Source organism: Chlorocebus sabaeus, chromosome 21 (genome assembly GCF_047675955.1).
Source record: "Chlorocebus sabaeus isolate Y175 chromosome 21, mChlSab1.0.hap1, whole genome shotgun sequence".
Lineage (NCBI taxonomy): Eukaryota > Metazoa > Chordata > Mammalia > Primates > Cercopithecidae > Chlorocebus > Chlorocebus sabaeus.
The window spans coordinates 42,648,595-42,675,683 of NC_132924.1; the positions used below are offsets into that span (position 1 = coordinate 42,648,595).

General features: G+C 41.5%; 1 protein-coding gene and 1 long non-coding RNA gene across 2 annotated transcripts; one reads left to right on the forward strand and one right to left on the reverse strand.

Annotated features, from left to right (window-relative positions):
* Positions 1 to 762: 762 nt before the first annotated feature.
* On the reverse strand, positions 763 to 6,800 carry LOC140709661 (uncharacterized). The gene is made up of 2 exons (XR_012090350.1): positions 6,606 to 6,800; positions 763 to 1,785 (listed from the first exon to the last, which is right to left on the reverse strand). It is a non-coding gene; the product is annotated as an uncharacterized lncRNA (long non-coding RNA).
* A 272-nt stretch (positions 6,801 to 7,072) lies between these two features.
* Positions 7,073 to 9,243, forward strand: TWIST1 (twist family bHLH transcription factor 1). Its single transcript, XM_007981938.3, has 2 exons — positions 7,073 to 8,051; positions 8,585 to 9,243. The coding sequence occupies exon 1, from the start codon at positions 7,407 to 7,409 to the stop codon at positions 8,007 to 8,009; it is 603 nt and encodes a 200-aa protein (XP_007980129.1). The 5' UTR covers positions 7,073 to 7,406; the 3' UTR covers positions 8,010 to 8,051; positions 8,585 to 9,243.
* The last annotated feature ends 17,846 nt before the right edge of the window (positions 9,244 to 27,089 follow it).

A 27,089-nucleotide genomic window follows, 5' to 3' on the forward strand; every position in this document is an offset into this window, starting at 1 on the left:
ATTTCTACTAAAGAAAATCAGGGAAACAAGAAGAGATGAATTTAAGCAAAGAAATAAGTAGCATGAGAGGCATCTTAAATACCAGTGGTGTAAGCAGACCAAACAGAGACAGAAAGACCAAGTAAACATGAAATTGTCATAAAGCTTGTAAGGAACCCCATATTCATGAAACACTCATATTCATGAGGTCTTAAATAGGCTCTTCATTATGGACATCCAATCTGGCCCACTCATTCTCTAGCCATGACAGAAAGATAAAATCCATAGCTGCTTAGCAGGCTGTTTCAAGCCCCAACTGTGGACAAGAGCAACTGCCCGTTTCTCATCCTCCCTTCATGCTTATCCTTAACTTTGGACCTCTTAAGCACAGTATCAGCAGGGAAGATTGATACAGGGAAACAGAAAAGAAAAATAGGACAGGTTAACATCATATACAACAGGGTCTGGGGAGCACAGTTCTTCCTGCCAGTTTACAACCTATCCTAGTATATTAAACTAGGCTGTAGATTTTCCTCTTTTTTTTTTTTTTGGCTGTATATTTCAGATTGACTCAATAAACCATGGGACATGTCATCTGTATCTTAATTTGGTCTGTGAGCTTTTCTATGCCTTTCTGTCTGGGATATCTATAGCATTCCTGGCCACCACCATGGCACGAAGGTAATTCTCCAATGCACAAAGGCACTCATCACCTCAGTCCAAGTTTGATGTTCTTCCTTGGCATTCTGTGCACACATATATCATAATATTTAGCTCCCTATGTTACAAAATTATTTTCATATTTTATTTCCCAAAATACTGTTACATATTTGTCAGGGACTAAACCTTATTACTCAGAGAACCTAAGAGACAGTGACACATTTATGTTAAATTACAAAAGAATCAATAAATCCATTGCAGTTAATTAGTGCCAGTTGAAACCAGATTTCAGATCTCCCAAATGCACCATTAGGCAGAACCAGAACCTTACAATGAGTAGAGTGAGTGAGAACAAGACTTGTCATTTGCAGTGCTTTTACTAAGGTATCTGTGGTGGGGAGGGCAAGACATTGACCCTAGTGAACCACTAGGAAAAGTACAGTTTGACTTCTAATGTGCAGGTCACATGGAAAATAATATCATGTCCATGGAAAAATGATGACATCTGTGTTCCCCCAGATGAGATCCACCCCGAGATCCAGTAATGACAACATATTGCCATCTTTACTCTAATTCAGCACAGAGCTCGCCCATTAGATGAATACCAACCTTAATTATAAATTGAATGGCTCTCTACCTGTCTTAACTTTGTTATGACTTGGACAACAATTACAGGAAGTTTTGAATCTAAATGTCTGTACCAAGGGACAGGCAGTGTCTTTGATCAGAAACAGAGACAAATAATCCTGGAGCTTTTGTATTTCTCTCAAATGCATCAATTTCTTTCTTTCTTTTATTATTTAGGCCTTTTATTCCTCCTATATATAAAGTCTCATTCTTTTGTTCTCTATCACTCTTGCTCCCTTGTTCCAGCTCTCTCTTTCACCTTTTCTCTCCAGATTCTGCTCCATTTCTCTTGACCTCCTTATTTTTCTTATTTTCACTTACTCTTTCCTCTTTTCTCTTCTTTTCTCTTCCCTCCTTCCTTCCTTCCTTCTTTTCTTTCTTTCTTTCGAACCTCTTAAAACGTTCGTTCATTCGTTGCTTTTTTTTTTTTTTCCAAAGTCTTTTTTTTTTCTCCCAGAGTCTTTGGTCTACTCCTCACTCACTCCAGCAGGGTCTCAGAGAAAGTAATCAAGGATATATCTGCATGAAGACACAAATGCAAAAGCATTTAATCCCAAAGAAAGCAGGATTCCACAGCCTGCTCCTTGTGGCAATCCACCAGAACCATGAAAGTCTTCAGAAAAGTATCAAATCATTTAATTTACAAGTTGAAAGAAGGCAGTAGAAAAGAGGAAGGATCTCTAAAATCAGAGATTGTATCTAATAATTCTGAGGAAGTGCTGAGAGTCAGTACCTTGAGATATCACATTTTTTCCATGTATCTGCAAAATATCTTTAGTTATTAATCTAAAATATGCATTAAAATATAAGTGGAAAACTATAAAACATAATTTTCATGTAGTTTTCAATGTAAAGACAGTCCAAATGCCTGCAGTAGAAATTCACACTGTTAAAGGCATTTTGAAAAATCTTTTAGGAAAAAAATAAATAAACTGTTTTTCATTGCCAAACATGGCTTTAAAATTAAGTAAAATTCAAAGTCACCAAGAGTTTTGTACAAAATTATATCAATGTAAAATTAACATTTTGCTTAACTACATTAGTTTATTTAGTATATTTAATGTTCTAAAAAAGTAAAAATTATAAAATCTTCAAAACTTTGAATGCCAACTCATGTTTATTCTTTATAATTAATAAAAACATCATAAATAAAATATACACCTCCAAATGATATTCATTAATTGTGTGTTATTTTTGCTGTTTTTTTTAGCTTTCCTCTTCTATGAGTGTCTTTCTAAACAAAGTTATCTGGGAAATTGTGTCCTCTTGTGGTCACTGGCAAAAACAACATGTTTTCTGCAGAAAGAACCAAACCAAACAATAGCAGCAGGACATAAGGCTTCAGGAAAAGCCATTTGTGAAAAACGGAAATCCCTTCAAGTGTAGAAAGGTGAAAGTTATGACTAATCAGAAAGATAAATTGAACTGAAAAAAACAAAGAATGTAAATCATTCAATTTATATTTAAATTACAGGTCATCGAATGATTAAAAAGAAGACGCATAATGCTATGTAGAAAGACTGAGACAATGATAATAGTTCCTATGAATAACTATTCATTTCTTGCATTCTTTCATCAGTTATTCCAGCAATTCTTTGATATAAGTGAAGTGAGCGTGTTTTCCAACAAGGTTAATGTGCAGCTGAGACACCAACTCTCCAGCCTGCACACCCCCTGAAAAAAACAAAACAAAACAAACAAAAAAACACTCTTCAAGACTCCATACTTTTCCATATTCTGATCCTGTGCTTTCTACAGGTTAGACCTATGTGTCCTCATCCCATCCTTATGCTGAGTTCAGAATGTCAGCTATTTTAAAGATTAACATTTATTTGAAAATTTCATTTGTGGTACTGTTGGCACCCCAATTTATTGTGTTTTTTTACTTTTTGGTTTTATTTCTGGATTGAAAACTTCACATTTTATAACTTTAATTTTTTTTAACTTTTAAAGCTATTTAGATAGAAAAATATTGAATCTGTTGAATTTATGAATTAAATCATCATTTAAAGAGAATGAGTTTTTATTTAGGGAAAGGTGTTCAAACATCATTAAGGCTACCAGGGTCATGAAAGAAGAAAAAGCTTTTACACAGTTATTGTGCTGACGTGACTTTATATTCCACTTTAATAAAATTCTCTCATTTAAACAGCAGTCCCTCTGGAGTGCTCAAAACAAGATGAAATCTAAGATATAAAACTTCATCTGATATTCACTCAATTGCAGCCTTTCTAATTTTCACTCCCTTCCGTGCGAATGCTCCTCTGCATTATTTATGCAATTCGGAGAAATTATTTCTCAGAAGTAGGAGCCAACAAACAGGTGATAGGCCATCTAAAGTCTGAGGAGAAAGAAGAGTAGGAACAGATTGAGGTACTCACCTTTTATGCAAGCTCAAACTCCAGAATTTACCAGCTTGCTAACCATTCTATAGTGTGTGTTTCTTTTCCTTATCTAAAAGTATTTATAATTGATTATTGCTAAGAGAATGTCACAGCATATTCAAACTGTCAGGATACTTAATACTTACTGTATATGGTTGGTGTGAGATTTCTAACTCTGTTACTTTTAACAGTATTTTTTGTTTCAACTTTTAACACAGCACACATTCCTCAGGCAGGATTGCAAACATGCCAAGTTTGCAATTTGAAAACAAAGATCGTTTTGAATTATCCAAGTACAAAAGAAATTTTTTTCATTTAATTTTTTTTGGGGGGGACTTTATTTTAGAAGGAGGCAAAATGTCTGAACTCCAGTTAATCTAGCATTCCCAAAGAAGGTAGTCCCCACTGACATCCTTACAGTTAGGCTAACTTCAGCCTCAAAAGAAAATTTCTAAGATTGTTTTCACGACCCCAAGATTGGGATTTTAGAAAGAAGTAAGCTTTCAAATTTAAACGAAACATTGCAGAAGTTGCAATTATTGTTGCATATATAAGAAAATTCAGAATTATATCTGACTTGTCAACAAGTAAAAAGGGAGCCATTCTTGCAAATGTGGAAAAGAAAATTGTTAGGTAAAATGTTAGATAAGAAAGAGCTGTATATGAGCAGATTGGACTGTCAGCAGGGCGTGCTGCAGTTTGTAAAGCAGGGAGTATCTAGCTCCAGCCATTTTTTGAGAGGTAACTCCGAGACTACCTTTTGCTACAAAAGTAACATTCAAGCCTTACTTAGGAACTCAAAAGTCGTCTCATCCTCCACTCTTCGAAACAGTTCAAGAGCAATTTCTTCTTAGAACTAGTCATCAATTGTGACTCTGGCTGAAAGGTTCCATGGTCAGGATGGTTCTGGTTAGGTGTTCATTTTGAATTCCCCTCTAAGTATTCTGGCATCAGAGCGTCGCCTGAGCCTTGGGGGATCCCTGTACTCAATGGCCAGGAGCGCTCCATCAGCTAGAAGTTTTAGTGCCGGGAAAAGGGCTGGGCTCACTTGTTTAAGAACCAGTCTTTGAGATTGATGACTTTGCAAGATGGGCTGGCTAATGACCCCTGGCTGCTGCGCTGTTGTGGACTCGGTTTCTCCTCCAGCTTGCCCGCTCCCCTCCCCTTCCCCAATTCCCCTTGGTCAGGTAAGATTTCCTTACACTTTACCCACACTTTCCTGTCTTGCTTATCAGTGGCCACAAAGGAAAGAGTCCAATCATTCGATCTCTTTATTTTTGAGAAAAGAGAAAAAAAGAACAAAACAAAAATAAGATTTGATATTTATGTTTTAAAAAAATAGCTGAAGTGGAAAAAGTTTCGAGCCTTCTGCAGCCACGTTCTAAATAAGAATTGCAGAATACTGTGCAATTTAGATTTACAAAAAGAACACTTGGTGGAGAGTGGGGCAGAATTTTTGCCGCATTCTCTAAGCGCTTCCAAGAGATAAAATCCTGTAAGCGGAACATGCAAACGCAAGGGTGCAGGGGTGACTGTTTTGAGAACTGCTAGAGTGCTACCGAAATTAAGTGGAGGTCAAGTTGAATCTGATTTTCAGAGAGACTATTTTACAATAAGGCAGCGGCTCACTGAACAGACCAGTTGACAAGCTGTAGTCACTGTTTCTGAGTATTTCTGTAAAAATGGTAAGGGACCAATTCTGTCATTTGTCCCTCTCATGAAGGCACAGTCTTGTTTACACCTCGCTGGAGAAATAACACCCGCCTTCACTTCTCCGAAAAAGCTGAACCCTTCAGTCGACCCAAGGAGCTCCACACCCTAAGGTTTCCAGGACTAAAGCTGCGAGTCTCAGCGGGGAACAGCCACGTGGCCTGCCTGAGCGTCGCCTGGGCTCCTGCCTCCAGCTTGAGATATCTGCAGCCGCGAACCTTGGTCCAGCCCAGAAAGCGGCGCTTTGCTGAATTAATTGTTCCCACTGGCGAGTCCGTACTGAGGAGCCCAAGAGCGGACTTTATGTGCGGGGTGCACAAAACTCGTCGCCCCCAAACGCTGCCCCCACCCCAACACTGTGTACTGACTCCAGCCTTTTATTTTGCCGTGTAAGGGATGGACATGAAACGGTTTTGTACCTCCATTCATTTCAAAAAGGGAACAAATATGGCATTGCAAAAGATGGGCTTCTTATCCAAGGTGGCTTTCTTTCTTGTTCACCAACTTTGTTGCTTCCAGTTTGCCAGGATCTACATTAACATCCTCTTTGGGGCTCGTTTTAACATACAGACAGAAATGCTTAAAATGTTAGTGTATCCAAGTAATTGGCATGCGTTTGGGGCTCACGAAGCCTAATTGTTCACTGGATCTCCTAGATAGCGGGGGCTGGGAGGGGGGTCTCAGAGCGGGCAGCCCCTTATGTCCAGGCGCTATCAAATTCCCAGTTCACTCTTACAAGCTGGCCTTTCAGGGTCACAATGCGGGGCCTAATTTGGGGGTGGGGATGAAATGGCCACAGGGTCTCTCCCTTGGGTTGGCATTGCCAGCTGTCAGGGCCGCAGCAAAGGCGCTGCGCTGCCCCCCTCTGGCTCTGCTACCTTCCCCAAGGACTGGGTTTCCTTGCACCGGAGAGTGAACTTCTGCCTCTTTCGAGCACCTTCCGAGGCGTAGTCCTTTGGATGTTGGGGAGTGTTAGACTGGGTCGTTGTAGAGGGGAAAGGAGGGCCCAGAAGGGTGAGAGAGCAGGCCAGGACGCAAATCCTCAGCCTCCGCCGCGCAGCCACGTCTTCAGAAACGCCCAGGACCTCGGGGCTGGGCCGCGGCGGTTTGGTCCTTGGAACTCCAAGGGGTTCGTCTACCTGACCATTGAGTGGGCTCCGCGGTTGACAGTTTTCTTGGCATGCCCCCCCACCCAACACCGCCCCCCACCCCCAGCCCCAGCAATCCCAAATCGGCCCCACGGACCTAGAGGGCTCTTGGGCGAGATGAGACATCACCCACTGTGTAGAAGCTGTTGCCACTGCTGCTGTCACAGCCACTCCGGATGCGGCTGCCACCGCGGCCAGGACAGTCTCCTCCGGCCGCTTCCTGGGCTGCGCTAGGGCTCGGGGGCGCTGCCCGCACGCTCCAGCGGGGAAGGAAATCGCCCCGCGCCCGCCAGGGGAAGGCGACGGGGAGGGAAGGGGGAGGACGGCTAGGAGGCGGGTGGAGGGGCCGGCCGCCCGGGCCAGGTCGTTTTTGAATGGTTTGGGAGGACGAATTGTTAGACCCCGAGGAAGGGAGGTGGGACGGGGGAGGGGGACTGGAAAGCGGAAACTTTCCTATAAAACTTCGAAAAGTCCCTCCTCCCCACGTCAGGCCAATGACACTGCTGCCCCCAAACTTTCCGCCTGCACGGAGGTATAAGAGCCTCCAAGTCTGCAGCTCTCGCCCAACTCCCAGACACCTCGCGGGCTCCGCAGCACCGGCACCGTTTCCAGGAGGCCAGGCGGGGTGTGCGTGCAGCCGTTGGGCGCTTTCTTTTTGGACCTCGGGGCCATCCACACCGTCCCCTCCCCCTCCCGCCTCCCTCCCCGCCTCCCCCGCGCGCCCTCCCCGCGGAGGTCCCTCCCGTCCGTCCTCCTGCTCCCTCCTCCGCGGGCCGCACCGCCCGGGCCGGCGCCGCGCGCTGGGGAAGCTGGCGGGCTGAGGCGCCTCGCTCTCCTCCTCTTCCCCGGGCTGCCCCTCTGCCCCGGACCCGCGAGGCCACGCGTCGCCGCTCGAGAGATGATGCAGGACGTGTCCAGCTCGCCAGTCTCGCCGGCCGACGACAGCCTGAGCAACAGCGAAGAAGAGCCAGACCGGCAGCAGCCGCCGAGCGGCAAGCGCGGGGGACGAAAGCGGCGTAGCAGCCGGCGCAGCGCGGGCGGCGGCGCGGGGCCCGGTGGAGCCGCGGGCGGGGGCGTCGGAGGCGGCGACGAGCCGGGCAGTCCGGCCCAGGGCAAGCGCGGCAAGAAGTCTGCGGGCTGCGGCGGCGGCAGCGCGGGCGGCGGCGGCAGCAGCAGCGGCGGCGGGAGCCCGCAGTCGTACGAGGAGCTGCAGACGCAGCGGGTCATGGCCAACGTGCGGGAGCGCCAGCGCACCCAGTCGCTGAACGAGGCGTTCGCCGCGCTGCGGAAGATCATCCCAACGCTGCCCTCGGACAAGCTGAGCAAGATTCAGACCCTCAAGCTGGCGGCCAGGTACATCGACTTCCTCTACCAGGTCCTCCAGAGCGACGAGCTGGACTCCAAGATGGCAAGCTGCAGCTATGTGGCTCACGAGCGGCTCAGCTACGCCTTCTCGGTCTGGAGGATGGAGGGGGCCTGGTCCATGTCCGCGTCCCACTAGCAGGCGGAGCCCCCCACCCCCTCAGCAGGGCCGGAGACCTAGGTAAGGACCGCGCCGCTGCACCCCTTCGCCTCTCAGGTGGCAGACGACTGGCCGACCAGGCCGCGGTTCCCAGTGCACCTCGATTTCCTCTCCTCTCCCACTCTCCTCTCAGCTTTCCCACCTCACTTGGCACCGTTGCCTCGCGCCCCCAGCGTCCCGGGTAGGCCGGTCGGACCCCGTTAGGGAGAGCAGTCTCCAGGGGGATGCGCCCTGGTGAGGGGTGTGTGTGCGCGTGAGTGTGCGTGACAGGAGGGGAGACAGAGACACCCAGGGGTCACGGGTAAGGACCGTTTTGCCAGCGCCACCGTTTCTTTCAGCTTTCAATTTTTGTTCTCCTTAAAACATATGTTTTAAAACAAATTCCACCTCCTCCTCCTTTCCACCCACCCACTTCCTCTTGCCCTTGGGCTGAAATCCTTCCAGGTTGTTCAGCTTAATTCTCGGTGGTGGTGATAAGAACAGTGCTCACTAGTCTTAGAAAACAGCCACAGAGACCTAAACAATAACCGACTCCCCCCTCTGGGTTTTTGCAGATGTCCTTGTTTCCAGAGAAGGAGAAAATGGACAGTCTAGAGACTCTGGAGCTGGATAACTAAAAATAAAAATATATGCCACAGATTTTCTTGGAAATTAGAAGAGCAAAATCCAAATTCAAAGAAACAGGGCGTGGGGCGCACTTTTAAAAGAGAAAGCGAGACAGGCCCGTGGACAGTGATTCCCAGACGGGCAGCGGCACCATCCTCACACCTCTGCATTCTGATAGAAGTCTGAACAGTTGTTTGTGTGTTTTTTTTTTTTTTTTTGACGAAGAATGTTTTTATTTTTATTTTTTTCATGCATGCATTCTCAAGAGGTCGTGCCAATCAGCCACTGAAAGGAAAGGCATCATTATGGACTTTCTCTATTTTAAAATGGTAACTATCAGAGGAACTATAAGAACACCTTTAGAAATAATACTGGGATCAAACTGGCCTGCAAAACCATAGTCAGTTAATTCTTTTTTTCATCCTTCCTCTGAGGGGGAAAAAAAAACTTAAAATGCAAAAAACAACATTCTATTTATTTATTGAGGACCCATGGTAAAATGCAAATAGATCCGGTGTCTAAATGCATTCATATTTTTATGATTGTTTTGTAAATATCTTTGTATATTTTTCTGCAATAAATAAATATGATAAAAAAATTTAAAGAACCTTAGAGTTTGGTCTATATTTTTAAAGCTAAAGATTAAGTTGGTGGTAAATACCTGCTTGTTTAATTCTAAAGGCACCCAGGAGGGAGGGGGCACTAATATAAACAAAACAGTGAAAAACTCAAAGCAGCTACTGACAGGCACAAGCATGTTATTTAAAAAGACAGGTTTATTATTATTCCAGCTTGGTATTCAGTGGGCTTAGTAGCATCTCTTCTTCATATCATCTCCAAACAGCAAAAACTAACTAATTTGCTATTCACCTCCCTTATATTTTGAGGTGGTAGTTGTAAAACCGTTAAATGCAAATAAGGAGTATGAAACCTGCAGTATTCTCTTATTATGTACTTTTTGTCATGCTCTGCACTGTTTGTGAAGATTCCTAAATAACAAGTTTTCAGTGAAAAGATACATAGTGGTATGAAAATTTTCTGTACACACATGGGAATGACCAGAAATTCATAGAAAACAAAGTGCAAATCAGCAGAAAAGGGAAAATTCCATTTGTAATTTGCTTAACTGTTCTCTCATGAATGAATATGACATTTAGTGTCTTGTTTGCTAAAAAGAAAAGTTAATATATCCCTATATTGATGCTATTTGGGAAGCATCATTCTTTTTTATGTGTGAAGAATATAAGACTGAACTTACAGTATCGTTGGTAACTGTTGGAACAATCACAGTTTTAAATACTACAGCTATGCAGTTTCTAGTCAATTCATTAGCAAATATATTTTATCCAAAATTACACAGAATTTTTCCCTGGTGAGATCATACATACCCACACATACACAATCTGAAGTTAAGTAAAACAATAATGGGCAAATGGGGGTTTTTGATTTTTTACTTCATTCTGATTATTTCTGGGCCAGGAAGATACTGGCTTTTATAATTAACATTATTAGAAATAGTGATTTTGTATCAGTTCTTAACTTTTACATCCAATTCACTGCATTCAAGTGTAACTGGGGAAGCTTTCAAACTGGAAAATTATTTTGGTGCCTAATTCAAACAGTGACTAATAAGTGTATGTATCCAAAGAGATCGTTGTTGCTTAGCTTAGGTTGAGGTTATTTTATTGCCTGAAGGTTTTTGTTTTCTTCTTCACACAGCACTATAGAATGCTGACATAAGAATATTATGAATTTATTGTTAATATTTTAGATAGTATTTTACAATAAGGAGTCTGCAGCATTTACTTGTATTAAAACATTACTGAAAGCTGGGAGAAGTATTATTTTTGGATTTTGATAGTCCTTTAGCAAATAACAGGGAAGGTGATTATGTGTTGGCGTATTTGTGGGGTGTTTGTGTGTGTGTGTGTGTGTGGTGTGTAAGGTAGGTTAGAATTGTAAGGAGAGTGCCCTAGAAGGATGAGGGAAAGCATTAGGTTGGTAATTCTCTTCTGTATGTATCGTCCAACCACTTCCATTTTCTAAATTATTCATGAGGAGTCTCCTTGTTCACTAGCTTGGTCTGACTATTTGATATTTCAGATTTCTTGAGGTACACCAGGATGGAGCTGGTCATCACTGCTGAGAAGGTAATTGTTATCTTAACTCTGGATATAAGAACTAATTGTGTCAAAGAAAGGTAGCTCTCCATTTGCCTTTTCTTTCTTTTTTTAAATGTGTTTTGCTTTTTCTACTTCTTTCATAAGAGGAAACACTTTAGAGAAAAGCAAATACCATGTTTATAGTAATATTAAATACTAAACTGAAGGTAATGTTTCCCCCCAGATTTTCAGAGAAATAAATGAATGAAAAAGGTGGTAAATAATTGTATTTTGAATGAGGCAACTGCACAATGAAAAATATTAAGTACTATAATGCAATCTCCAGCTTGCAGACTCTAATCCCTACCTCCATATACACAAGACATAAATCGCGAAGTTCTTTTTTAGAATAGAAATGAAGCCACCTGTCTCTTTCCCTCCACCATTTTATCTTCTTTTGATTTTATTTCATTTTATTTTTGCTACCTACTCTTAAAGAACACATAGAATGAATTACCTCTGTTTCAGAAATGAGAAACTAATGCTTTCCAATTAATGTGTTGGTTCACTCGGGATCTTTTTCCTTCAGCCAGAATGCATTTGCTAGGGGAAAGTATTGTATTAAATTGTCTTGGTTAAACTATAGACAATTGAATGTTTCCTTTACTGTGCTATTGATTATTTTTATCTTGTTTATAAGTTGGTCAGATTGATAGCCTTTAGTCACAAGAAAGCAGTAATTTTTTACCCATATGCACATTTCCCCTTTTGTGCACATACATGCCAAGCACATGTCCAGATGATAATGATAATTCATGCACAGTTACAGGTACCCTCGCCAAAGTGGAACATATTATTAATAAAATAATGTTAAGAAGCAGAAACTTGCACAATGTGTGTACATTTTTTCCCATACTCAACAACGGCACAAGCTTCTTGACCCTTCGGTCTTAAGGTTCATATTCATAATGGAGCTTTTTAAGGGACACTTGGCCTCTTGCGAAAAAGTAGAGCATTTTGCACATTCCATGGTTTGGCAAAGTCAGAACTGGTTATTTTCTCTAGACCAGTATCAAGTTCTTCTCAGGCATATGATTTCACTTGAAGTCCTGCCCAGGAATCCTTCAAAGTGAGCGTTTGTCCCACTCTCATGATGTCAGGCGGTTTTCCCTGCATCTGTAATTTGAAGAAAAACAAACAAACCTGCGGGGAACAAACGCCACGGAAACCCAAACAGAACTCCGTGGGGAGCGAGGGTCTCACCTGCGGCGGGTGTGGGAGAGGGGCAAGGGCATGGTATCCGCCTGCGTGGGTGGCGGACCCAGCCCGTGCGGTGGGGAGAATGACGATGTCCCTACCTCTGTCGGTTTGCGTGGAAGGCCCCCAGCCCAGCGTCTGGCCGCTGCTAGGAGGCGGCAGTGCCAAGTGTCAGCGGTAGCAAGGGGAGCAATAGCAACAGATTTAGGCAAAGGCCCAACCTGGAATTTCCAGAGACAGGCCTACATTAGGGGACAGACAGGGGTCGGGCGGGGATCCTCGGGGGCCACTTTTGCAGAATTTTCCGCTTATATGTCATAATGAATGCGCCGCCCCCAGCACCAGTGAAAGTGGAAGGAAAGTGCACCGGCAAAGTGGAAGGAGAAATCGGTTTCTTCCTATTTTCTCAAAGCCGGCAATCCCACTATTTCTCAGAAACCTCCCAACTCTTTGAGAGCCCACGAATGTGCAAATAGGAGGATTATTAACTATCTTTATTTACTGGACAGCAAAGGATAGGACCCAGTTTCAATTAAAAAAAAAAAAGAAAAAGAAAACCGACATGGGATATATTTTTCCCTCGCTTTTGTCCCAAGGCCTCAGGACGTGAGCCCACTTAATGTTCTTAGCAAATCAAAGCACGTGTCCTTTGAAGAAGGTGTGTAATTGGAGTTTAAGGCATGTATGGAATTCCCAGATGTCTATAAAGTAAGAAGGAGCATGTGGCAGGTCACTGGAAGGTGGAGCAGGTTAAAATCACTGGCACAGACGTGCCCCCTTTAGATTCTCCTCCTTTGTAAGGACCAACGAGATAAGCCTTCTGAAAGGTTGAGATGGGATCATGATGAATATTCAGCTTCTGGAATCAGAGTCATAGTAACCATGGTAAAAAGCACATGGTCAGAAAACCTCAAAGAAAACACTCAATTATAGCCGGGATTTTGTGGGCACCCTGCAACGAGATGGTTTGGGGTTTGCTGCAGTGAAAGCCTCCAACAGCCTCCTTTCTTGTTTACGTGGACTATTTTCTTTTCCTTCTATTTTTTTTTTTTTTCTCCCACCCGCTCTCAAGTTTGTCGATGTGTCCTCCTCCTTCGTGCGATTTAGGCTGAAGTCAGAGGAACAAAATTCCAGATTAGGAAAAGAAAAAACAACTCTGAAAGCATTCATTCCAGAAGGCAGCCTTCTTGGGGGAGGGGAGATTTCCAGCAAGTGAAATTAAGTTTCTGTAAAACATGAAGTTTGCATATCTACCAGAGAGGGAAATCTCACGAAATGACTACCACCAAAATCAGCTGCTCTTTTCTTTCACTTTATTGAGGAATATATAGGTGTATAAGGGACTTTCGAACCTAAGTGTGAATTTGTATGGCGTATTCGGCAGTTTTCCTTTTGGTTTGGTCTGAAGACAGAATCAAAAGACAACTTTTTTTCTTGGGTTCAAAATGCTACCCTCATTTACCTGCACAGTCAGGCCTGAAGTGGGAGACTAAGGATCAGGAGTCTCTCAAAGAACCTGGCCATGGCAAAGGTTGGCACTGGGAGGGAGTGATATTGTGGGAAGCTGGAACTGGGGGCCAGTGTCATGGGGGTGGGAGGTGGGCAGACTGGAGCACAGCCCATCCCCACAGAGGCCACCACTGAGGCAGGCGGGATAGGGCAAGGGATGCCTTGGGGGATGATGCGATGCGAGTGTGACAAGTGAAAAGTTAAGCAGGTACCTGAAGGAAGTTTATCTTGCCCAGATGTTAGGGCTTTTATGAAACGTCACGTGAATAGAACAGATGTACAACTTGCAAATGGGGACACGCCTGTAAATACAAGGAAGGCAAATGCTTGGAGAGAAATCCAGGCATAAATCATCAACCTCCTTTTCTAGATATCTATTTTCTTCTTTAAACATTTGCTTTCAGGAAGGGAAGACACATCTTAAGTTGTTAAGTACATCTCCCAGAAGTTGCAATTCCATCTCCTGCCCAGATGCCCATCCCCTAGGTTCCTTTGGAGAGTTAGGGTGAGAGATGAATTTCACCACCCCCCTCCTGTTTTCCTTCTTCACATTCCCCATTTCCCACATTGCTCTTTGGACTTCTCAAAAACTTTTGATCCTGAAAAACATATCGGATCTCGGTTTGGAAAAGCTGAAACTAATCAATTGCCTTTTTGAAGGGGTAGAGAGTGATAAGAAGAGCGAAGGAATGCCAGGCCTGACAGATTCTAAACCTCCAAGATGCTTGGATGGGCTGAAAGATGAGCGGGTGATCCCTTACTCATGGGGCCAGGACCCAGCACTCTGAAATCCCTGAGCCCATGGGGAAGGGCTTTTACCAAGATACGTGATCAGTTTGATTGAAAAGGATTTTTAAAAATGACTTGTAAACAGAGGAAGCGGTTTTTTTTTTTCATGCAAGAAGAAAGCTCAGCTTGTAAACAAAATTAAAACGAATTAGCAGTTTGCCAGATGTGGAAGAGAGTCCAATTCCTTTCTCCATGTTGAATAAAGAATGTTCATAGAGGTTACTGTGAATGCTAACATGTAGCTCAGGCCAGGGTCTTGGCATACAATAAGGTTTTAAATATTTGTTGCCAATATATTAAGATGATATATTCAATGAACTGTGCTGTGGCTCTTCTTTTAAATGCAACACTATCCCTAAATCTCTATTAAATTGACATTACATCTGGCTTATGTTATTATATAGCCACCCATATAGCTCTCTACTTTAAACAAAATTTAAAAGTCAGGGTATTTTCTTCCACAATATTAAATCCAATTTTACTGTCAGGGTTTATCTTATTCCTTTTTGGGCTTCCTACAGGCATAATCAGAAATGATATATAGTCAATGATCGTATTAGCTTTAAGGGTTGACAATTTTTAAAATTCCCAAGACCAGACAGACAGGCTCTTTCTCTCTATAGCATTTAATCTCAATACTCATCCAGTCATTCCTAGCCTTGATTTATTGTTACCTTTGGGTGCATATCATATTATTTGGTTATAGCTCACAGACGTCCTGGTCACTGAGGAGCATCAGATCCTGCCTCTCTAGGTTTTCCTGGCTTGTAGAAATATTGGGTCAAATCCCAACACCCAGATTTGGCTGTGCGAAGCTCTCCTTTGGGACTGCTATGCCTCCATTTTCTAAACATAGTACTGGACAAATACAGCCCACATTTCTCTTCTTCTTTTGTTCCTGAAACTTAACACCAATCAAAGAATTGTTACTGCTGTTGAAAGTAAACTTGAAGCAGAAACCATCTTCCTACTGCAAATTTCATGACAAGTCCTTCAGAGAGGTCTGTGGATGCATCCCTAATGGAGTCAGCACTAATGGAGTCAGCACTCCTTTCCTGGGGAAGAATCCTGACATCCAGAGCAGTATTTTAAAAAATGTTCTCAAAAATCTCGTTTGCACATTATGATAGATGAAATTTCTGTTAACTTCTTGCTACGGTTGCCTTTTGCCTCATTCTACCCCTGACTTCTCTCCCTACCCTTCACCAACACACACCTTTTAAAACTTCTAACTTTGTAACCTAGAGACTCCTTTTTCCTCTTCCTTCTCTCCCCGCCGGACTACGTGAAACTTAAAACACATCTCATAGATCAGTTTTCCTTCTCTGATGTTAGGCACAGTCCACGACCCGGATTTTCAAATAGCTCAGGCTGGAGTCTGCAATATTTAATCCAGTCAGCTATTAAATGTCCTCTGGCTAAATCAAGAGTATAAGATAGAATCCATACCAAGAGCAGTTTGGTGGAGGGAAAGGACGCTAGGAGAGGGCAGATAACTCCAGGGATCCTTTGATTGGGAAAAATCCTGTTTTTAGAACTCCTGTCAGAGTAATAACAAAGCAAAGAAACATGAAAGAACCACTCTTTGTTCCAGGATATGGTTTTAATGAAATACTACTAACACACACACATACACACACACACACACACCCCTACTATTAATAACCTCTTCAGAGACTCCGCTTTTCCTTTACCTATTAGGGACTAGGAGGCTCTGTAACGTGATCCTCTCCCCTCTCCCCCTTTCCAGCTGCCTCCTTCCCTCCCCAATTAAGCCAAAGTGGTTGTTCTGATGAGCCCCGGCCCGCGGCCCGCACAGAACCGCAGGCTGAGGCTTTCCCCCGGTGTACTGGCTCCCTACCCCAGCACCCGCCTTTTCTGGGCAGAGCCATACGCATGGGACTTGGCTGTGAGGACCTCGTCTTCTCCTTTCCGAAGGCAGGCAACCCCCACCTAAAGAGCAAGCTCTTCTGGTCTCCGGCTGGGGGCCTTCTTAAGACCCTAACAAATGTGGCACCAGGAGGATGTCGTGCCCAAAGTATGCCTGCCTTGGCTTCCTACTGACCCTGCTCTGCGCTTTTTTGTTGACTTAACCACCCAGAGGGATTGCAACTAAGACAGCAAACGGGGTTGGGGGTAGGGGAGGAGAACGAAGAAGCAGGGGGTGGGGACCGCCAGAGAAAAAGCAACAGCATTTGGGAGGGGGGAGCAACCTTTTAGGCAGCGGGGACCAGGCATTTTAGCAGCCGCATCTGTCATCTGTAGCACTGGACAGATAAAACCGTCCCTGATCAAAGAGATTCGTTCATAAATCACTCGTAAGAAATGGATTGTGAGGAATAAAAGACACGTGTCGAATAATCTCGACCCTGGAGTCTGCTCGCCGCCAGCGCGGTTCCCGATGCCCCCTCCCTCCATAAACGCGCTGCGAGCAAGCTCGTCTCCCAGCTGGGAATATCTGTGATGGAAGGACTCTTCTTCCCGATCCTCTCTGCCCCCTATTCCTGCCATACCCTGGCCTCAGTTTCAGAAGCCGACTGGGCCATCCCTATTCCGGGTTTCAGGAGATTCCAATACTATCGGTTGATTCTGAGTTGACCAAGGAAACAGCAGGAGGGAAGTTGGCGTCTTTTCATTTCTGAGGCGACAAAGTTGCTCTCTTGGGATCGAAGAGATCTGCCCTCCAGATCTCCTCTTAGTGTGCTCGTCGCCCTAAAGATCTTTCCTCCGAGAGGACTCGGACATTTACAGAGTTGCGGTGCAAACGTAACGCAGGCGGGCGAGTTCAACGAGAGCTAAAATTGGCTGGGCGGGAGTTTTCTGTTCCGGGTTTTGCAAGTTTCGGAGGAACAGCGATTTGCAATCAGGTTTCCGCCCTAGAGTAATATCTAAGGAGCGATTGCTGTCCTCTACACTAGGATCTAGTGGATTCTCTTTTCCCGCCTTCCACCTCCTAAGCCCCAGACTCTCGCACCTGCTTCTCCCGGTTGAAAAAAACAGGCAAAGGCGAAGGTCCAGTCCCGTGTGCTAAAAGCCCTGGCCAGCTGTTCCGAGGACTCCAGAAAAGCGTTTTGGGCGGGTTTAGAAGCGCTGTAGCCTGTCTCCAAGAAGGTAGTTGATAATGCTAAGAAAAATTTTGAGATTTGTATGGGAAATTTACAGCGAAAAGTGCCCCCTTACCCCTTCCCTTACTCTCAGTTTTGGCATTCTCCAGATAAGTAGGATTTTGCATATAATAGGTGTTTATGGTTCCAGGAACTGCACTTTGATCTAGGATTTTGGGGGTGGAGTGTCTAAAGGGTCTCTAGACGCTTGTCTGATTTGAATGCTTTTCAGGATGATTTATGGCAAAAGGCTCATTTCTGACACTTCCAGATGTCAAAGCTCTTACCTTCCAAGAAGGGATGAGGGAAACTTGCTTCCCATAGCCGCGCGGATGGGAGCCTGCGCGCCTAATACGCCTGCCTGCCAGTCTTCCTAAACTGACCCTGTCTACGGGCGTCCATCTGGAGCCGCTGATAACCTTTCCCCGCCTTCCAACTCAGGAGAGGGGAGGGACTTGCTTTTTATGAAGGCAAAGCTACAGAGGGAAACCAAGTCACTCGCCTGCAAAGCGAGTTTTTTTCTGTAACTCTATTTTGTGCAATTAATCACCTGCTCCCCGCCCCGTTGGTGGTTTGACTTTAATGCGATTTGACCCCCAAATGTGAAGCTGGGCAGAATAAACCCTCCGTTGGGTCCCTGGTGGTGTCAACCTCCGGCCTCAACCTCTAGCCGCCGCGGAATGGATCGCAACACTGGTTCCCGCGGGGCGGAGACCCGCGCAGCGTTCAGAAGCTGCCGGGGAGTCAGGGGGAGGAGGCGATGTCTTTCCGAAAGCTCCCTGCAGGCTCAGGACCGCGAGGTGAGGCCAGGAAAAATAACCCTCGCGACTCAATTACTGCGAGCTCCACCGTGAAGCTGAAAAGCTGAAATGTGCGCCGCGGCAGGGGGGCAGGTCAGACAGGGCGGACGCTCGCGCGATTTTAGGGGACCCCTAGGGCCAGCCGAGCTGAGAACGCGCTGAAGGCATTTGTCAACCTGAAGCTAAAGGTGGGGCAGACCCGCAGTAGCTGCCGCGGACGCTTTTCTCAAAGGAAACGGGGTTTTCCAGTTATTTCTCCTCCTTTGAAATGTAACAGATTGAGAACGGGGAATGGGGGGATTTTGTTTTCTTTCTTCTTTCTCAAAGTGAAGGCAAATTAAGGAAGGAATGGACTGCGGAGGCTTGGAGAGCCGCTGTTAGGAGGGTCTAGTCCAGGGCATTGCTTACACAGGAAGGTGTACCCCAGAGTGATATTCTGGTTATTTGCCTAGAATCCTATAAGACTGGAAATCTGTAATATTTGGGGAACAGTATCTGACTATTTCAGTCCTTTTTGATGAGGTTACATACTCCCTTCTCTTTTCAAGTCCTGTCGACGTTAGTAACTTGAAGGTCAGCGGTTTGCTTTCCCAGTTGGAAAAAAAAAATAAGTCCGATTTCCCAGGTGAAATAAATTAATTAATTCGAGACCCTTTAAACAAACTTATTTTCCAATGCACAAGCTTTCCTCATTCTTTATAATGTTACAAAACAAGGAACCAGATCAGAGCTTATTGGTGTATGTAGAACCGATCCTGATTTGATAAGCTTAATCATATGACAAAGGTCTACTAATTATTCCCTCCTCTCTCAAAAGACAGCCAGAAAGGTTTTTGAAAGTGTCTGCGTTTTTCCTAGAGTTTGATTACTACTTCAAAAGCCTCAGGTCACCTCTTGCCTTTTCTGTATGTACATATTCAAGAGCATAAAAATATTAAATAGAAAAACGTTCCCAACTTCAAGCCTATCAAATGTTTAACAGCTGAAGGATATTCATCTTTAGGAGGCAGGCCAAAATGTCAATAAAAATTTAATTGTTTCTGAAACATATGGGAGCACTTACAAGACCCAAAATGTGATACTAAGTATTGATATTAAGAGGAAACCTTACAATATACTTTCATATTTGCTGGTCAAGACCTTATACCCCCAAAAGGTTCCAGAAGCCACAGAAATTTTTATTCTTCCTGACAGGGTTTCTAAAACCAGCTTGAGCAACAGGTTGGTGGCCAAAGGGGTCACCTGTATTTTGTGTAAGGAGAAATTAGTGTTGAACTTCTGTATGTTTGGCACTTGTTTTCTGTATAAAACTGTCTGTGATATCTGTGGTAGCAAAAAATATTTCATTTTGGAATGGGGAGATGGTATATATGGATGTGGCCATTTTTGTTAACAGCAAACATTGATTACCTTCTGAAATGTTTCTTCAAGTATTCTTCCTGACCGATTGGGAAGTGACACTGGTAGTGTCATTTTCATAGCTGGCTGTAACAAACAAGACTGATATGTGACCTAAAATGAACACCAAAATATAGGTAGTCTTTTGGTAGCCACTTCTTCTATTTGTAAGCTACAGTTTCATTTTCACATATAGCTTCAAGAAGACGTTTGATTTTATAAACATGCCACTCAAACTTCAACTGTTGAATTTCAGGTTAGTTGGCATTCAGGTCAGGTGCTGCTTTGGGACCATTCTTCTGATAAACTCTGACAACTGGTTTGACTTTATTGTCATTATTTCTGATTTTCACTGAGGTGGTCTTCAAATGCTTTCAGAAGTTGCTTTGGCTGCCTCTTTCTCCCCCCTAAGACAAGTGGCTTCCAATGTCAACTTTGACCTGATGGTGATTTCCATACCTTCTTTGTTTGGTTATCAATAGGCCTCCAACATTGGAATAAAGTTTCTATTTCTCTCAGTGTTTAGATTCATTTAATTTAACTATTTAATTTACAGGAAGGACTCGAAGCCCAATATGTTTGAGACATTTGCCCAGAATAATTTGGCCTAGTCTAGCATTCTTTTCTCTACTTGGAAGCATGATTTTTGTACTTCAAGTAAAATCTAAAATTGGCTTGGGTACCAGAAGTACTCATTTTCTTCAGCTGAACAAGGATTCCCCAAGGCTCAGTATCGTTTTCTTTTACTACAAAGTTTTAGATAAAGCAGATAACAAGAACATGACTGTCTCTTAAATAATGAGACTGGACACTACTCTATGTATAGACTTAGCACCTGGTAAGTTGTAAAGGCCAAGTGGGCAGGAATAAGAATTACTATCTGGCTATTATATCATTTAGTTTCCTAACTGAAAATGAGTGTCTTTATTTACATTCAAAATTCTAACAGTAGTGTTTTGAGTACATGTAACTTTCTAAATACTTTTAATTTCATTTTGATTTTTACCATTTCTGATACAAAGCCTTGCTTGTGGGAAAATGCCCTGAGACCATTATTTTTGCCATTTCTTAGGATAATTACCACTAAAAATACTCATATAAATTCAAGACTGATGGAAAAGAAAAGATAATTTAGCATGTGCAGAACTGTGTGTCAGTCAGAAAAACCAGGAGTGCAGTTTGCCCTGTGGAGTGATTACGGAATGAGGCAGAACCAAAGGAGAGTGATCATGAGTGGTTTTTCCTACTCTGTGCAGATGATCCCAGAGGTCTTTTCAGTCTGTGATCTGTGGTGCCGTTCTTACGTCTGACATGCTCTCCTAGTGGGTTTTCATGAGTTATTGATGTAAAGAACCACTTGTAATCAGAGCGTAGGTAGCACAATTCATCAATATAACAATCTACGTAAAAAGTGTGTGGACTTACGCAAACATACAGCCACAGGTGACTCTCATTTATTCCTGTAAATCATGTACTCGGTTATCTGGCTGTATAAATAGAGTTAAAATTGTAGATCAGCAAGAAGTAACGTTGAAATGTTCATTCTTCCTCAAGCACTTTTCTTCAAGTGACAGGCTGCATGGCTGGCCACTATGACACTGCCTTCAGTTGAACAAATGAATGATGATTCAGTCAACAAACACTTCTTGGAGTTCTGACTATGATCTAAGGACTAGGCAGAAGTGACCATGCTATGCTCATGACAATGAAGGAAGAAGCCTCTAATCACAGAAGTGTGGTCTCACTTGTGTATGTTTAGCTACGTGTGCACTGGAGGTCCTTGCAGTGGCTACCATATCCCAGTTTTCTTTGATATTTTGGGGTGGTGCAGAAAACTAGAGACCCCTTACCTGTGGGAGAATAGGAGTGGAGAGGCAAAATAAGTTCCTCTACATTAAGCATTCTGAGAGTATAAACTTTAGAACAGAACTAATGGAAGTGAGCCCAAGAACTTTTTCTTTTGCATTTGCTATTTTATCTTTTCATCAATCTGTAGCAAAATTAAGTGATTAGTAGTCACTTATTAGACTATATGCTTTTGGTATACAGGTGCCTGTCCAGCTCAGTGATGTAATTCTAGCACTTTGCTTAGTGCCTGGCACATGACATTTTTGTTAATTTGAACTAAATATAATAATTATCACAATTATACCAATAGGAAAACCTAGGCAGAAATGACTGAAAAATGACAACACTGACAGTCCCGTTCTATCATGGGCGGGGGGTAGGGGGTAGGAGGATTAATACTCTTATTTTCTGAGTCTATGTTCAGAATGAAAACCCAGGTAAGCAAAAAGATGTTTAAAAACATTTATCAAAACTTTATGATTCAGACACGAAATGTTTTAGATTTAAAATAGCTGTGGAGCCCACAGTTGCCATTTGCTTACATGAGCTCTCTGAATAAGTAAAGGGAGCCCCTTTTTTTTTTCAGGGCTTATATCTTATTGTGCAGAGCTGGGCTTATTTCAGGCCACTTTGCACCGTGGACCAAGTGCCCTTGTTCAGTGAACATCCCTCACAACCATATGTGGCAGCCATGGTATTCTGAAAGTAATAAGTATTAAGTCTAATAAGAAATTTGGCTAGCATATTAGTGCATTGTATGTCTGTGAAATCAACTCCATTTGTTTTGTGTGAGAGCTCCATGTATACTGTCCACATGTGATTCTTGTCCAAACTGGAGCAGCCTGTCCAGAAGGGTCTGTCTTTTCTCCTGATTTGGCCAATTAGAGCTCTATTTTCTTATATTCCTGTGCAATAAACAGTTCCACATTGTTCTTTCACCTTTTAAAACAGCATAATCACTGATGACTAAACAGTACATGTCAATCAGTATCTGCTGAGAAACTGAAACTTCAAGTTACTTATTTATTGCACATATACACACATTATTCCAAACCCAAGAGTGGTGGTTTAGAGACTGAAATGTAATTGATTATGAATTGAAAAGAGGCATTCTAAAAAGATTTTATACCATTTGTGTGATTAGTATGAATGGAGAAAGTTTCCTCTCCACCCCCATCCTTCTCCTGCCTTCCCCCTCACTCCAGGGATGCGGTGAACTTGTGTAATTTAAGGCAGGTGGTCCACATAGTAGGCTGACCACAGAGGATGAAAGAGTGTGCATTTGATACCCTGACTGCTGCTCTTTAATAGACTTTAAATATACTCTGACTATTATTTGGCTTTGGCTATTACATTTATTTTCACTTTCTTTCAAAGGCTTTTCTCTTTCATTTCGTCATTTTTCCACACACTGAAATGTAAACCTGGTCCAATGGCACCAAATGGAGGATTTATCTATATTGTCATCAAACTAAATGCAAACGAAAAATCAAAGGGGAGCAGAGGGCACCACTATATTGGTCTCTTGAATGCTGACAGAAAATGTGTGCATTTTTCTTTGCCTAGGTAGTAACAACACTTTATTTTTATATAAAGCCTTTCATCTGAGAATCTCAAAGGCCTTCAAGATGTCATTTGGGTCTGGCATTCTTCAATTGGCTGCCTTTTGTCTCTTTCAGTAAGGAAATATTGCTGTTGGACGTAGTTTTATAACTGAGCTTGCACTTGGGTATGCACATTCAAAGGTCCAAGGGCATTGGGTGTTTCTTGAATGGATCAAATAAATGACCAGTTATGACATACTCAAAACAACCCCGAGAGGAAGATGAGTGGCAAAGGTGATTATTGAACTTGCAGGTGGAGCAGTTGTGACACAGCAGGGTTAAGTGACTCACCTGAGGGCACACAGTGGAGTCTTTGTTACTGGTGGAAACAGAAGCCCGTGTACCATTCACATGGCTGTGCTTCTGTGACATACCACTTATCTGCTCCTTCTTTCAAAAGGAAAATCTGGAAAAAAAGGCACTCTTGTGTATATAAGAAAAATATTCCAATGCAAGGGAGACAAGAGTAACAACTTTGCAAATGTCAAAGATAAAGAAACCTGTGGACCTTACTTTTCCAGGAAAGCACACAGCTTCTAGTGAAATTAATGAGTATAAATACAGAAAGAATATTGCTTGCACATAGAAAGTAGAAGTGAGATTTTTAAAGTTTACTTCCTTATAAGTACAAAAGCATGTGTTGATCTTAGCTAGGGAGCAAAGGCACAATGCTATATGTTATATACATATACACACATGCATATATATGTGTAACTATACATATATAGAGATGGATATAATTGTATACTTTTAAGCTACTTGCACATTTTCAAACTTAAAGGCATTTTTCTTTTCTGTCTTATTTATAGCTATTTTATTCCATCCTGGAATTTTGTTTTGCCTCATTATCTCCAAGCATAGGCATCTGCTTCAAGATCGTTGTTATTAGGCTGAAGAGCTTAGAAATAAATCTAGATTATGCCTCCTTGGCATCATTATACAATTTACTATTAACTCAGTGTGTGACAGTTTTGACTGTGTTATTCCACTTAACATTTATGTTTTAATATCCTCTTGAGACACTATTTCACAATTTACATTTACTTTTAAAGCCCATTGTCAAGTTTGGACAGGAATCTCAATTCTGCTTTCAAATGCAAAATAACTTGAGTATTTTATTCCAATGAGGGAGCCAATAGAGGGACTATGTATATATTTTTAGCAGAGAGGATGTCATAAAAAAGACTATAGTTTGTATTCGAGAATAATTATACATTTGAAACAAGACAATTTGTTAAATAAAAATTTGTTTTAGTTTCCCTTTCTTTTACTTTATATTCAAGGTGAGTTTTTAAATCGCAACCTATGTTTCATAGTGAAAGATTCTTACACAAAGCCAGAAACATGTTCTGGAATCCTTCTAGTATCATACATACTAAAGCTGTCCTTAGTCCTTCTTATTTGTAATTGTTTATGTAAAAAAAAAAAAAAAGAATTCCTAGATCTGTGTCCTCTAATTTTCTAAGCTTAGAAATTCTCAGATCCAAGCTATGTAATTTAGAAAGTTTAGAAAAAGCTGTTCTATATATAACATTGGTTTTACCATATCAGTGTAGAAATCTTCACGTGATATGCCCATTTCTTTATCTGTGCATACCATCTAGGTTCTCAGCTTAGTTTTGATCTGCTCCAGAAGAAATATGCATAAACAAGCAGGAGTAATGATTTTTTAAAAAAGTTAAAAACTTGACTACGTTATTTCGCCTGAATTTGAGAGTTTAGAATCTGCACTGCGTTTTGTCATTATTAGTCTCTCTTGTCCATGAAATCTCTGTTGCTTTGTGCTGTCTTTGGTGAAGTTTGAGAGAGGTAAAAGTTTAGCAACATAAAACAATGTTTTAAGAATGTTTCTGCTGCATGGTTACTTTATGAGCAATATACATTTTGCTCTTCTTTTTCTTATATACAGTAATCAAACCATTAATGTTGCCCTTCTCATTGGCATATGTGTCTGTATTTTGAGGTTATGAGGTCTTCTTAAGAGCATTGTTAATTTTGCCCTAATTAAAGTTCCCTTTCTGATGTGTAGTTGGATTAGCTTGGGGTATAAATGGAAAAAGAAAGACAAATTGAGTCTAAGCTCTGCCAATTGTTAGCTCTGTTCCTTAGCTACTTAAATGAATTTATCTGAGCATCTGAATGTCTATAGTTGTATAGCAAAATGGATGTATCCCTAGCACTATCATTCTGGTAGTTGAATACACCTGACAATGCCTTAGTAAAATACAATTTTCAAATACTGCTCTAAGTTATTTATGCATAGTGTTCCATTATTGGAATGATAAGCTTGTGGGAGTTATTTGTATCCTACTGCTCAAGGTCATTGTCAAGGTCTGATTTTTCACAAAAAAATTTGCAACTTCCATCATAAATGGGTTAAGTTGTCAAGAAATGTTTTCTCTCAGATACCAAATTTTAAATCTATAGAATCTTTTAAAATGTTGTGTTTTTAAAATTCATAACTAAAGGCTGAAAAGTGAACCATTATTTTAAAAATCCAAAAACTCTTTTTGAATCTCAAATTACCATAGTGAAAAAACAAAAACAAAAACTTGAGATCCAAGAGCAAAAACAAAAACAATGATAAACTAATAACATGTTCTTGCTATTAGAAGTCATTTGCTAATAGTTTTACTTCATTATTGTTAAAAGAAAATATTTGTTATTAATTAATTGAATCAAAGATTAAGAGTCTACCGTAAATCATTCATAAGATGTCTTTACTAGTCAATATTAGTCTTATTCAACAGCTTGTAGCTGTGTTATATGAGAGACAATGAGTGTATGCTTATGTAATGATTAGCATTCTTGCTACTGATAATGGAAATAATAGATACAGGAACGTATATATTGGCAAGAAGTCTTTAAAATATCAGTTCAAAATTCTTCATCAAAATTTTCTTTTTCACCTATGATCTTAAAGTAAGGTTTAGAGTTTGAAACTTTTCTTAGGATCTATGCTCTGGAGTATTTCTGTTTCTTGTTTTGTTTTGTGGTCACTAACCACAGAGAAATTTGTCTTTTTTATATACGCTGGAAATAATTTACTGCTTTTAGAAATATTAAACCACACAAAAAAGCCAATACTAAAGAAACATTATGGGTCTGCCGAATCCCTCAGAAAGCCAGGAAATTGAGAGTTAATGCAGAAGCTCTGATCTGGCTCTGTGTCCTAGGGGCTTTAGAACTCTGAAGTATGACAGGTAGTACCCAGCCCACATATATGCAAAAATTAAGACAAAAACAAAAACTCTTTCGGCAGGGTGTGTGGCAGAGGGCATGCCTAGTTAGTGCAATTTATCTGAGACACTAACATTTACATTTACTTGATATAAAATAATGCTTTTCATAAACACAAATTCTTGTCTAACACTTAGATAAAAATTATAAATTCAAAGGCTTCCAATGTAACAGTGTAGACTGTGATCTGTGGTATAGATATACTTAGTGGTGTAGACCTAACAAATATGAAATTCTCAAAGTTTTAGGAGTAATATTCACATATATTATCTCTGAATGTGGTTTATAGTAGAAGCGATGCTTCTAATCTATTCTACTAGTCTCACTTAAGAGACCAGAAACTCAGGCTGTTCCCACAGATTAGGTCTTGAAAATAAAGTCTCATTTCTGAACATGGCACAAAAGCAAAAGTTCAATGTCTATAGAGTACATTTTTAAGTGTTATTTTCCAAACTTTATTTTATATATGTACATATACAAATTGAAATTTATAAATTACTCAAGAAAGCAAATTTCAATTGACAAAAACATTTAATCTGATTTGCTATTATATTGTATTGAATTTATTTAAATTACATAACACTTTTCCTCAAGACCTTATAGTTACCTGCTGTTTTCATTTTAATATTTAGTTATTACATAATACACAAAAGATACTTGGGATTCTTAATAACAAGGTTTATATCAAAAGTGGTTTATTTTTAAATAAATTATTCAACACATAATTTATTATAATAAAGCTTAGTTTATATCAAAATATTTTCTTGAATTGAGCACAATGCTTTAAATGTTTTAAATCTAT